This window comes from Erigeron canadensis, chromosome 5, assembly GCF_010389155.1.
Source record: "Erigeron canadensis isolate Cc75 chromosome 5, C_canadensis_v1, whole genome shotgun sequence".
Classification (NCBI taxonomy): Eukaryota; Viridiplantae; Streptophyta; class Magnoliopsida; order Asterales; family Asteraceae; genus Erigeron; species Erigeron canadensis.
In genome coordinates, this window is record NC_057765.1 from 6,056,331 (window position 1) to 6,071,322 (window position 14,992).

General features: G+C 31.1%; 1 protein-coding gene across 1 annotated transcript; it reads left to right on the top strand.

The window, feature by feature from the left end:
• The first annotated feature begins 10,986 nt into the window (after positions 1-10,986).
• Positions 10,987-12,716, top strand: LOC122601082 (probable xyloglucan endotransglucosylase/hydrolase protein 25). Its single transcript, XM_043773855.1, has 5 exons — positions 10,987-11,109; positions 11,198-11,313; positions 11,505-11,724; positions 11,831-12,024; positions 12,309-12,716. Exons 1-5 carry the CDS (start codon positions 10,987-10,989, stop codon positions 12,697-12,699), a joined length of 1,044 nt encoding a protein of 347 aa, XP_043629790.1. The 3' UTR covers positions 12,700-12,716.
• Positions 12,717-14,992: the final 2,276 nt, after the last annotated feature.

Sequence of the window (14,992 nt, forward strand, 5' to 3'; positions counted from 1 at the left end):
AAAAGTTATTATATATTGAAAACGTTATATTTCACTATATATATATATATAAATGGATAAAAATAATAAAAAGCCAAATGTTTAAAAGTAAAACCGTAACTGTGTGAAAGTTGTTTGATGAAAACCTAAAAGTTTAGTGTTAAAAAAATAAAACCGAAAACTTTGATGTGGTGTGAAAGTTAAAAGATAGAAACTTTGGGGGGATAAAATAAAAATTATTAAAAATTAATATGTGCTATAAGAACTTGTACATTTCATGCTTAAAGAACTTATATATATCACAATATTTTTAAGTATATATATTAAAAAGAAAATACCATAAGGAAGGGATATATTTTTAGCTTTTTCAACATGTAAACATGTAAAATGCAATTAAAGAGTGTAAAGAAGATGATGTTGTATCTTATGCATAAGAAATGGTAAAAGCATATATGTTTTTAGTATAGTATAAACGAGATATGTCACTCGGGCGTTACCTCAGTAGCCATTACATTTTTTATATTCGATAACATGTAAACTTAAACAACTTAAAGTGTGACAAACTAAAAAAAATTCAGAAATGTACTAACGTTATATTATTATACGTGGGAAAAAAAATTGTTATAATAAAAAATGAATGACTTATTTAAAAGCATAAGCCAAAAACAAAAATCTAAAACAAAACATATATTATCAAAAGAAATCATTTAACACATATAATATAGCATAAATTAATGAGTAATTGAGTGTTGATGTATTAGTAATTATTGATACATGTAAAAGTTAAAAGTTTGTGATGTATGTGTCGTAAATGAAAAAAAAGAGTTCACCTCAAGTATAAAGAAACGAATAAAGACAAACGATTTGTTACATTGGATAATGGTTGTTGAAGGTTTTAGATTTAGAGACGATCAGAGATAGTGAACATGAAAAAAGACTAAAACTGCAAAGTACAAATGATAAGGATCATTTTTGCAACTTTATATAATATATAGGGACCATTGTTGGAAAAACAAAAAATGCAAAAAAAAAAGAAGAAATAAAGAAAGCGTGGCACGACTCCCATTGCAGGAGTTTTAGGATATGTATAATGGTAATTAGAAAAATTTTTGATCCACGTTGCGGGGTCTTTATTGTCTTGTTGAAAACCGAATGGGATGTGATATGGAAAAAGGCATAAATATAATAGTTAATAATTTAAGCGGTTGTGATGTCGAAAATGCAAGTAGTGGTACGGGGTATGCCACAAAAAGGTTAAATGACTCTAAAAGAAAAAAAAAACAAAAAAGTAACACTTAATAAAAAAAATCCGAAAGGAAAGCGATGTGGCAAAAACCCAATAGTAGTACGGTGCGGGTGATGGACAGATAGCAACTCGCCATGCATGCGAGGTGAGTTACTATTTATAAGCATGGTCTTTAGTATATAGCTAGTAAATTTCGCACCCCGTATCGCGGGACTTCAATTGTCTTTTTTAAACGGTTACGTGTTTTATGTATTTGTGTTGAACCTTCAACCGTCAAGTTAAAGATCTTTGAGTCATAAATATGTTTGATTAAAAGTGTGCAAGAAAGCAAAAAGTAACCTGCAGCAGAAACCCGAACGGGATGTGATATGACAAATGTATTGTAGTAAAATGCAAGTGTTAGTACGGGGTGTACCATAAAAAGGTTTGTATGACTTCAAAGGAAAAGGTGTTCAAAAAACCAAAAATAATCCGATGTGACAAAAATCCAAATAGGCGAGTTACTGTTGACAAAAAGTCTAAGAACCTGGAATAAAATCTTAAACATGATTTTTTTTTTAAAAGGCAGTAATTGATAAATGGATAGCGTGCCCCACGCGGATGCGCTCACGCCGGTTCGACTTCTTGTAATGCCTTATATGGTTTGCTCCTCATGTGCTAAATACTAAGGTCCCCTCGCTACATTTAAATGTGTTAGTATTCGAACCTGTGCTTCCCATGAAGAAACCACATTGTGGAAAAACTCGTTAACCATTGGGCTAACATCCTAATGACGACTCAAACCGGATCTAATGTAGCAAAATCCAAATAGCTAGTGACATGGGTTTAAAAATCAACCAATAGAACAATATTAGACTAACGGTGACACTGTTGATAAGCATTGGATTTAATGTTATATATAATATAATACTAGATGTAGACCCATATAGAAACACGGAAAATACGTAGACCTTGTATAAATTTGTTTTGACGCTACAAATTGCATATGCCTACGTATAAAACCAATTTGGTCAATTATATGTTATGTTACTTGTTATATTAATCATTAAATTTGATTAGTGTAAATAATTTTTGGCAATCCATGGAATGTTTTTTAGGTTTTTGGCAATTCATGGAATGCTTTTTTAGGTTTTACTACTTTTATATATACTACCAATTACTTCTAAGTGGTTATACATAATGTTTAGATTTTGGTATTACTTTTATATATAGAACTATATTCTTAGTCAAAGATAAACATACATATATTTAGACGAAAGTATCTAGTATCTACTAATTCTACTAAAGGAGGTAAGAGGATGACTTAAGAAATTTTTTTTATGTGAAGCAGTATGGTGTTGGAAATTAGTACAATAAAAAAAATGATTATTTGTTCAAAAATTTATACTTTGGACAATTTTTATTAACAGAAATGTAAAAAATATATGACCTTATTTTTATAAACTGTTTGTTCATGATAAATGGATTATCCATTAACATTTTATAAAAGAAGTGTTTTTAGGACGTTCCTTATTTCATCTAAGTTTTTCCGAGAAAATGAAGAGTACTAAGAACTTCTGTATTTTTTAAAAAGAGACATAAAAGAAAATCCATTTTAATATGAATAATAAATAATTGGATAACCAAAATAAAAAGAGGCCATGAATTGTACGTGGTCCTTGTGGACTTATTGCCAACATTTACCCTGATCAAAGTATGTTTTAAAAACTATTTATAGGAGTCAAATAATCATTTCTTATTAACATATTTTAGTTTGTAAAACTATTTAGACCGGAATCGTGTTTTGTATCCTTTTTGTTTTTTTAATTAAAAGAAGCTTATCTCTAATTGTTACACAATTTTCTAAAACTCTTTTGAACCTACAATAAAATAGTAAGAACACAGTCAAATTAGCCGTCATATAAAATAAGTTCATACTACAAAAATTGCTTCTAACTACATGAAATTGTCTATATTTACCTATTTCAAAATTTGAACAAATTAAAATATAGGAATTACCCAAATTATATCTTCAAATATAGAAATCATAGACAAACTTTTATAAAAGATACCCTAAATCAATCATTATGGAATTCATTGAGAATAGATAATAATGAGGGAAGTTTAAGGAGACACATATGTTTCATGCTTTTTCTCTTCATTTCACTAAACATCAATATAGCTTCTTTTAGTTTTCCAAATTTTGATAAAACATTTATTAGCAAACAATAGGGCATCTACAATAAAATCAAAAAATGAATGGTTACACATGATCTCAAAAATAATTGTTAAAAAGCGTCAAAATCATTAAATTAAATGGTTATCACTAACTCACTAAGTACATCAGAATCAAACACTTAACTAAAGATATGTATATAAATAAATTAAAACTAAAATGTATAGTCATAACCTACAAACTCTTAACTCACCTTCAAATACATCATTGTTGAATCAACATACAATTTGGCTCTCTAGAAGGAATATCATATCCGATTTTTTTACATTCCTAATTAGAAAAGTCACACATCCCTCTAATTCCCCCTTCTGTTTCATCCCATAAATTAACAAACCTATATCCAATGACATAATACAAACAAAACAGTCATACTAAACATTAAACCAAAACAATACTCTAAATAAATAAATAAAAGATTACATCAACTAAGTTCAATATTGAAGTTGAAAATTCCCAAAAAAACTCTTAATCCAGGTCTTTTTTACCTGAAAAAAAAGGTATAAAATAGAATTCGTATCTTTTTAATCCACGTCCTGGTAAGCAACAAAACCAAAAAAAAATCATCACAATATATAACAAAAAATCGAAAAAGAAACCAATACGGCTAAAATAAGTAATAATAAAGATTAAAATATGAATTTGTTATAACCAAAACAACCAAAATTTTGAATTCTTGAGAAAAGTAATACGACTTATGTACTTTTTGTGCATGAGAACCATGTAAAGTTACCCTGCAAATGTTCCTAATCAACCTACTTCTTGGTCAACCATTGTACTTATTATCATCCTGAAATATCTTGTCACTAAGTTATACTTACACACAAGGTTACCGTTTTGACCAAATTCTTGTACTTAATAGTAAAATGAAATAGTTAGTACTAATGGTAAAAAATAAAATATAAAAACAAAATAGCTTCTTCCATCCAAATATAAATGCAACATTAACCATAATGACAAAAAACAAAAAGAACACTCAAGACATATATTTTGTCTATAACATTCCATCATCTCTGACTTCTTTTGTCTTCTTGTTATTATTTGATTATTAGTCACAATATTATAGAATACTTGTATAAAAATTTGATTTACGATTTTAGATTTTTATGATATCAAGAGCAACAATAGGAGATATATATCTCAATAAACTATATGTCCAGCCCATTTCTTTCTAACTCAATAGTTTTACCTTTCTTAAAAAACCTTGTAATTTAATCAAAAAATTAAGAAAAGATGCATATGTAACAATCACAAAAAATCTGGTTAATAACCTCATAAGTGTAATGTAATAAATAGACTCACATTAAATAGTCACTCAATGACTTCATGATGCTTCGTAGTTATCTTCTGTTGGCAGTACACGACCAATCTATAGGCCTTGGCCTTTTCTTTTGCTCATTGGAGAACATGTTCATGAACCCTGCAATTGCAGCAAAGATGGAACTTAGTTTACATTCAAATATCTTTGAAAATTTAATTAATAAGAAAATCCATAATGTAGTTTGCATCTTGTGGACTTTTATTTATATCATCTAAATTACAAAGACACAGTACACACATACACACACACACACACACACACACACATATATATATATATATATAAGTCATTTGAATCTATATATGTACCTTTTGAAAGTTGACTATTACACCCCATGTGACATGATCTTATGGAAACAAATAACAAAAGCTCATGACAAATCCAACACTAAGATTAATTATTAGACACTGAGTAAAATGAACTCACTTGAATGACTTGTTCACATGATCTCCAACTGAATTTTGTTCAACTAAACCAACTAAAATGACCAATTAAAAAAACATGTTAACACACTTTGAAGAAGTATCTAACAAAATCAATGTAGCAAACTTTTTGACATATACCAGAAACCCAAACCCATTTTGACCCATAATCTAAACCACCCATCTTGTTAGTTGTAAAAGTAAACAAACCTATATTGAAAAATTAAAGTTACTAAATAAATTTTTACCCATATACATTTCAACAAACAACCATAAATATTACACCTTTCTTATTGCATTTATTTTCCATGTATCAAAATTTCACATAAGTTCCTTTATTAACTAAGACACTTACCTGAATATCCTTTTGGGATGATAATATCAATCTCAACTTGAGTCATAAGCCCAACGAACATCAAGAATTGCATCAAGCCTCTCCAATACCTACAAAATGAAGACCTTGCGATACAAAAGTTTTCACAAAACTGTACCTAATTATGATATTATGTCAAACTGGAAAATAAATCATTCAAAATTAAACATATCTAGCTTTTGGCAGGGATGGATTTTCAAGCCTCCAACCAAGAATTATTTTTAACACTTTATCTAACTGTACCTCATTAAATATATTTTGAAGTATAGTAAGCACAATATATATGAATTATCTTCAATATTAAAACTTTAAATTTCAACAAAAACTAAAAAAATATATAAAATGGTATGACCTATGAAACACTTCCATGAGATAAGGTACCTTTTAAGCTTTAATGCTTAAACATCTTCAAAATATGAGCCATCATCTATATTTTCAGATCTAAAAAAAATAATAAAAAGAAAAAAATTAGCAAGATAAATAAGCAGATCTGAAATATATAAAACATACCTTCTATAGTTCTATACATTCAAACATGATAATGACGAAAAAAACAAAAATAAGCTAAAAATACATTGCATATACATATAAAAATACAACATCAATATTAACATTAAAAATCGATTGATGAAAATGGATGACCGAGAAGAAGATGGAGATGAAGAAGCCAATAGAAAAACTTACAAAGGGTTTTTTGTTCATTCATTTGTATTGTAACACCCCGCTAAAGCGGAATATACGAAATGCACAGATAAGCACAATTGCACACAGTACAAGTTCCAACACAGCCATTAACACTAATAAATAACAGAAGTAAGATAGTTATTACAGAATATAACAAAATGTACTCAGAATAGTCAATATTCATAAGACAGAACAATTGTCTTTTAGGAACAGAACTTGAACTGATGTAGCAAGGAAGGTTTTCATAGCTCCTGAACTTGTACACTCGAACAATCGCCAAAAGTATGAGCTTAGAAAGAAAGACTCCTATGCTAAAGAACTATGAACCTAGCCTGAAAAGCATGTAAGTTCAAAAGGTCAACTACAAAAGTAGTTGGTGAGATTCACATAATGTACTTTTAGTTTACATATACGTATATATGTATAAGAAGAACAAGATCATAAGTTTTGTACGTCAAACCAATGTACTTTGTAATAATAAGGACTAGATCAAGATCTGCACGTTGAACATATGTACTTTATGATAGTAAGAACTAGGTCAAGAACTGCACTTTGAACATAAGTACTTTATAATAGTATGAACAGAACAAGAACATATAATAAAATTTTAGTTATAAGTTGTCACTGCTAAACCGATTGGCCAGAACTGAATCTTGATGTAATAGTATGCCCATATAGCTCAAGTACGTCAAGTAAGATCTATGTCAGAACAATGACATGAACAAGAACAAGTAATATGCATCCTCCTGAACTGTGGAGAATGAGGGTGGGCCTACCCTAAACAGCGCTGTCCATAATTACCTACGGTTCATTCCCTGAACTGTAGGATATGAATTGATAGCAGTGAACAAGAATTGAACAAGTACATGTACGAACTAGAACATAATAAAGATCAAGTATAGTAGTATAAATGTATTTAAGATGCCCATTCAAGACTTAAATACTCCTTCAAAAAGTTTAAGAATCATTTCATAAGTAGTTCAAGATCAAGCTCATAATATAGTACGTAAAATAGCTCACGAACATATGTACAAGTACGAAAATAGTTTTCATGCTTTTCAGTCCCCGATAAAGAACTTTGAACAAATGTACGAAAGGGGGATTAGTGAACTCACAGTGATCTGGTACAAGCACTAGTAGTATTAGCACAGAGAATAAGCACAAAGATAGATAAGTATATCTATCGAAATCCAAGCACGTCTTGATGGATGCCTAAGTACATGTTGATCATAAATAAGTACATATATTAGTTCATGTAATATTTAATCACTGAAATATCCTTGATGAACTGATGATTTGGTCCTTTGAAGATCTTTGAACGTTTTGACTCAAAAGAGTTTTAAATGAACTTTAAGTACATGAACTGGACTCAAACTGAACGTCTTTGAACTCACACATAAATACTTATCGTGTTAAAGAGTTGAACATGTCTTTAATAATGAACTTTAGCCTTAAGAACTCGATTTAGTTGTTCGTAGAACTCGTACTTTGATACACAAGATAGGACACGTCTTAAATGTACTTAATTAGGGTTTGCACTTTGTACGTCGTCTTAGATCGACTTATGAACTAGCCTTGGTGTTATTAAGTAGCCTTTAATGTGTTTAATCTAGTGATAATGATGTTATGAACTGATTTGATGATTAAGGATCAAGTGTGGTATGATATAGAACAAGTACGTGTTGGTTCAAAGTTGCACAAAGTCGTCCTAGGGTTTTGGATGCAAGATCGTCCTAGGTGACCCTTCAAGGTCGTCCTAGGTGACCCAAGGTCGTCCTAGGTGACTCAAGATCGTCCTACAGGGCCTTAGACCAGATCGTTTCAGTTGCCTCATTGTACAAGATCGTTTCACAAGTTAAGGTTCAGGATCGTCTTAGTGTCTTAGTTTAGCCAAGATCGTTTTAGGTGCACCATACCTTAAGATCGTCCTAAAGGACTCAGATCAGGATCATCCTATGATCCAATGAACAAGAACAAAGCACATGATCAATTGATTGAACAATTGTTTGAGCTAAACCAATCCAAAGGATTGATTAACCATATACGTACCAACAACACCACAACACCACACGAGATCGAACGAACATGACCTATAGAACATCAAGCAGCCTAGGACGATCCTGGGGACCAAGATCGTCCCACTGCCCAAACGGGCTGAAACAAGAACATAACTTAGCACGAGGATTTAGATCGATTCCGGGACTTGTTAGAACGTAAAACTTGTACATATATGCACATAAACACTAACCATTAACACTTTTAACGATTGCAAGATCATCTATAACATAAATAAGGTGTCGCACCTCAAGAACAAGTTTCCTTACTTTTTCAAAATTGGGTTTTGTAGATTAAAACATGTTATGACCCAAATTTGTTCACATATATGTTATTAAACACATTTAGACTCAAACCCATCAATCATTAACACGATTTCATATCAAAATTGGACCAAATCACCAAGAACATAAAGTTGATAAAGTTCACTTTTAATTTGATCAAAAACTCATAATTTGTTGTTGTTACCTGAGATTTGATTCAGGAAATACGTTTTGATTATCACAAGGATGCTAGAAGTACAAGTGATTTCGATTTAACAATCCAAAATCAAAGGATGAATTTATGGGTGAAAAATGTGGCTGCAAGGTGTTTTAGTGTGAGAAAGTAAAGAGAAGAAGATGATGAATAGTGAATGACTTCTCCCTCTAGGTTTCCATCTTTTTCTATATATACATTTCCATATTTAATGAACCCAATAAATGCAAGGACCATTTGCGGACATTTTGAACTAGAACTTTAATGAACAAGAACATTTATGAACCGAACTTTAATATTTCATTGTACATAATTATGAACTCGTTAAATAACTCAAGATTTAAGATCAAATTGACCTTCATATAAGCACATAATTCAAGTCTAAAGCACGTCAAGAACTTAATCAAATTGAACTGTCTGGCCATTCTAGTGGCGAAAGTACGTTTCAAGAACTTAATTAGAACGTTTCTAAGACGGTTGTTACATGTATAGATCGGAATCAAATTCAAAAAATAAATACAATAACTTTGTCAAACTATTTTCAAAGATCAGAATAAATATTAAAAACACTGAATATTTTTTTAGAATGAATTTTTACCTTGTAGATTGAGAGCAAATGGAGAACATTTGATTATGTGAAAAGTGAGAGAAAAAAGTTGTATTTTGTACTTTAAAGAAAATGGCTGGATGTATGGAAAGAGATAGTAATCTTCTTATGAAAGTTTTCAAAGCCCAAGATTACAAATAAATAAAAAAGTAGATAATAAAAGAATCTTATAAAGGAAGCTCTAAGCTTAATTAAAAATTTAATTTAATAAATAGAAAATCTAAGTTAATTGCATCATCAACCAACTCATTTTTCTTATGTGGACACCCTAAATGTTTGACACATACCTTTTGCCTAGGTCATGATCTAATCTCCTTTAGTAGTATAGATAGATAATATATGAGCTCCCATGAATAAATCACATTGTGGAAAAGCACGTTAACCAATGGGCTAACACCCCAATGACGACTTAAACCGGGGATCTAATGTAGCAAAATCCGAATAGTGACATGGGTTTAAAAATCAACCAATAGAATAGTATCAGGTGACGATGACACTGTTCATAAGTATTGGCTTTAATGTTATGTCTAATATAATATAATCAAAAGTTATGATCTTGAAAAACCAGTTAATTGAATTTAAAAAAAAAAAACCCTCCTTAATTGAAAAAGTTAATAATGTATGGCACTTAACCAACTTAACACTACAGATTAAAACATGTTACATCATAATCTATTCACAACCTAATACCCTTTTTAAGATAAGAAGATAGCATAAGTCAAACCGTGTTACATCACCATCTAACCTATTAATAATACCATTGTTTCTAGCTTAACTCATACGGAAACTCGATATAAACCTAAAGTGGTTCTACTTAAAAACCAATTGGTGATACATGATGTACCAACACTTTGACACTGAGAATAGTTGATAACGATACCGGGATCATTTTGAGTGCTTTTACGTGTGAATGTGTGATGATGTGATGATATAATCGCTTATCGCTCAATATATTCACTGAGAATAGTAATTACGACATGTTGTAACTCCATTAACTTTATCCAATAATATTACTCCATCCGTTCCATTAAACTTGTCCACTCTTAAATTTTTAAAGTCAAATTTTATAAATCTTGACTATAAATATTTTTATTTATGTTACATAATAACTAATGAAAGTTATATGAATTGATTGTGTTTTGATGTGCGTTCCATTTGTATAACTTTCATCAATTATTATATAACATAAATATAAATATTTATAGTCAAAATTTGTAAAGTTTAAAATGTAATAATGGGATTTTCTATCTACAGCCCTTTAGGTTGTTTTTAAACATTATTTAACTTCCAAATATAATGTGTAATTAATGTTTTTAAGCATTAATTAACTTCCAAATATAATGTGTAATTAATTTAGATATTCCCTCCATTGATTTAAGATTCAGTCCGTTCCGTTTATTTTGTTAAACACCAAATTTTCTATTTTAATCAACAATTTGCATATATATTCGCCAAATGGCTGGTTTGTAACTCTACTTAAAATGTGGAACTGTAACAAATGACAAAGAAAATGGTTAGACCTCAAACAAGAAAGTTTACAAGAATGAGGCATAGAGATATGATCTGAAGAAACACCATGTTAGGCTGCAACAACACGACATTAACCACCGATGGGTTTGCTATCATCGTCGTCAAGGCTATCAAGCTCAAACCTTGCTCGTTCTCGTGCCATCGGCCCTAGTTGCTTCCCTTTGCTTGCTTTCCTGATAGTCTCTATTTTCCTTCTCTACAAGGCATTTTCTTAATTTCTTATTTAAGCATTTCATAGAAGAGATTATTGTGAGCACTCCTCTAAATTTGGATGATTCTTTTGCATAACAGGTTGACATATATATTCCACATAGCAGGAGAGGTCCACGTCGATTCCAAGCCACATCTTTTGATCAAAGTCCTGTTTCTTATAGCATGGAACCGAGGCAACATCCGGATACACTATGGTAAGCTAATTAAAATGAAAATGAATAATTCTGAAATTTGATGGGAAACGGTGCAATAAAAAAATTACGGTGCAAACATATACACATTTTGAAAGTTTATTAGGTAATAACCAGTTTAATAAAAATAGAAATACATTGGTACATTAGTTATCAATCCCTGTAAATTTTGTAATCTTATCATAGTACTCTAGGATCCCTGACCAGAAAAATGGTACTTTTGATCGGCTCTTTGAGATCACATGGGGAAAGGACCATGCCAATATAGTTGAGGACGGGGAATTGCTCACTCTTAGCCTTGACAAACGATCAGGGTCAGGTTTTCGGTCTAAAGATGAGTATTTGTTTGGGAAAATCGATATGCAACTTAAATTGGTCGAAGGGAACTCTGCTGGCACCGTTACAGCTTACTATGTAAGTACCACGTAACGTACTCAAACTATATCCTTGCTAGGCGACCCTTACATTTTGTGATGTTTTACTTATTTCTGTCTCTCATTTCACATGTTTTATGTTGAAGTTGTCTTCAGAAGGCGATTTCCATGATGAGATAGATTTCGAATTTTTAGGGAATTCAAGTGGTGAACCTTACACACTACATACCAATGTGTATAGCCAAGGAAAAGGTGATCGAGAACAACAATTCTTTCTTTGGTTCGATCCCACTACGGATTTCCACACTTATACTGTCATTTGGAACCCTCAACGTATATTGTAAGTCGAAAATACTCTCATATATCCTCGCGAATAAATGTATAATTAGAAAGAATGTAGTTAGTTAATCACCAAGTTTCGTTCATATCATAATTTTACCAAAGAACAGAGGACATATAACATTTTACCTAAGTCTCCTAAAAAAGACAACATATTTATTTAAAGGATTTACATTATCAAAAATCGATCAGATAAGAGAATATCATTGGTTTCACTATTAGTCATCCGTATTTGTCTAATGTGCAACGTTGTTATGGCGCTATCTTTTAACGTCTTGATTTTAGGTTCTATGTCGACGATATCCCAATAAGAGAGTTTAAAAACAATGAAGCAATTGGTGTTCCATTCCCAAACACACAACCTATGAGAATACACTCAAGTATATGGAACGCCGAAGAATGGGCCACGAGGGGTGGGCTTGTCAAGACAGATTGGAGCCGTGCTCCATTTATCGCATCATACAAGAACTTTAGCGCCGATGCTTGCATTTGGTCATCGTCGAAAGGGTCTTCGTGCTTATCTAATTCGACCACGAGGCCATGGTTCCGTGAAAAACTTAACACTGCAGCCACGAGAAAGTTAAAATGGGTGCAAAAGTATCATAGAGTCTATAACTATTGCACGGATAAGTGGAGGTTCCCTGAAGGTCCAGCCCCTGAATGCAAGTTTATCTAGATCGGGGCATTGTAAAATTTGTGGATCTGTTATGAAGTTGGTTTTTTAAACTTATACAAAATTTAGTTTATTTTTTTATAAACTATACAACTTTTTATATTTTATCAACTATATTAAGGAATTTTGTTGAAATGTTCATTTGAAAACTAAATTTTTTATGAAAATAGTAAACGGGACAAAACACACTGTGATCTGAATTTAACACAATGTGCTTTAATTGTGTTTTTTTAAAATACAATGTGTTTTTATTGAAAACACATTGTGTTAAGTTTTAAGTCACACTGTGTTTTTATTGCGCATGAAAATCAGAAAATTGTTCTAACACATTGTGATATGAAGTTAACACAATGTGTTTATAAAAAAGAATTAAAAACATAATGTGTTAAATTCAGATCAAAATGTGTTTTGACCAGTTTTTTAATTTTATGAAAATTTTAGTTTTCAAATGATCACAACTATTATTATTATTATTATTATTATTATTATTATTATTATTATTATTTATTATTATTATTATTATTATTTTTGCTAATTTAACCATGATTTGACATATAATTCGGAAGTTACGGCAAAAAGGATTTTGCTAACGCATACGTGACACGTTGACAGATGACTCAAAATCTCAAAATAGGAATAAGATTATTATTTCCTACTTTATATGAGTTAATTAAGAAATTAATTTATATTTGTATCAATGATTCCAATCAAATTAAACTTTGTTTTTTTCTCTTTCTGCAATTTTTTTGTTTTCAATAGTGGAACATTACGAGTTTGTAAAAATACTTTTGTAATTAGTTTGTTACTCTCTAATCTCTTATATATATTAAAGGAGAAATGCGTCGAGAACATGTCGGTGGACTCCCATGTACATTAGACTCTGTGAAAAAGACGAATAGTCGATAGACAATCTATAAAAAAGTTACTATTATTATTTTTGTATGAAGTGAAACTTATATATTTTGTGGATAAGGCGGACGCCAGTGATCGATATCAGAGCAAAGCATTTTTTTTTGAAAGGTGAATTTTGCCTGAGAACTTCGTGTCGCGATTCGACAGCGGGAGGTCTAGCATACGTTGTCTTAACCGGGTCCGCGCTAGAGAGCTCCCTCGAAGTAGAAATGCCTATTTCAAATACCCGATGGGGGGAAAACCCCCTACTAATCCGCCCGAAGGCACGACGATTAATAGGGGTAAACCCTGCCCCCTCAGACTTGAACCTGGGTATACCCAAGCCAAGCCTTCATAGGAAGACTTCCTATGTACTTCCCAAGTCTTGAACCCAAAATCCCTTGCTTGTAAGACAAGTGCTCAATCACTTGAGCTAACTAGAAAGTCCCAGAGCAAAACATTTCGATAACTATCTATGTATATGCAGCTGGCAACGGCTACTCCTGCAAAACCTGTTTCCACAATCTCATGTGTCACCTCCACGGCTCCACCTAAGGGAAAAAAACATTCATTCTCTCCGTGTCATATAATATCTATGTAGAGATAAATGGAACACAAATTGTTGGATCAGTTGGAACTTTTTTTTTTCCCGAAGATAAAGGTTATGGGTTCAATTTTCATGTCCGACAAAACTGGAGGTCATTTTCTATCTTTAGTAAAATCTGAAAACAATCTTTTCACCTTTGGTAGGGGTAAGACTGCCGACATCCCAACCTCCACGATACACCGACGAAAACAGTATTAAGACTCAAACCCGTAAAAAACGGTATTAGAAGTTACTTTACCTGTTTACCATGTAGAGATAAATGGTTCAAATCACTCCTTTGATATTCGGACTAGATATTGAGTCGACTTCACAAGATTTTATTAATCCGAGCGTCCGATACACCAAAACGAATATATATATATATATATATATATATATATATATATATATATATATATATATATATATTTATTTATTATAAAAAATATTTAAAAAATAATATGTGAGCGATTTTTCCACCTAAGTTGGGTGTGTTACAACCTTACACTCACTTTTTTCATATATATATATAGAGAGAGGGGTTGATTATTGTAAAACAAGTATTAATGTAAAACAAATAAAACAAGATTTTGACCCTTAGATCATGGTAAAATTGATGCACGAAGATTCACGAATCACAAGTATATATATTGATGCATGATGATTTCCACGATGCACGGTGATTTTTAGTGAATAGAAACTTAGTATTTTATTTGTTTTACTTTAATATTTGTTTTATTTTATCTGATATATATATATATATCATATATATTGGGAAAGTGATTACGGTGTTGTTAGACACGCAAGTTGGGTGAAAAG

What these genes read in the sequence shown, in the direction of transcription:
- LOC122601082 (XM_043773855.1), top strand. Translation starts at nt 10,987, where the DNA reads ATGGGTTTGCTATCATCGTCGTCAAGGCTATCAAGCTCAAACCTTGCT. An exon ending in GCACCGTTACAGCTTACTAT is followed by an intron (nt 11,725 to 11,830) that starts GTAAGTACCACG and finishes TTTATGTTGAAG; the next exon opens with TTGTCTTCAGAAGGCGATTT. An exon ending in TGGAACCCTCAACGTATATT is followed by an intron (nt 12,025 to 12,308) that starts GTAAGTCGAAAA and finishes TCTTGATTTTAG; the next exon opens with GTTCTATGTCGACGATATCC.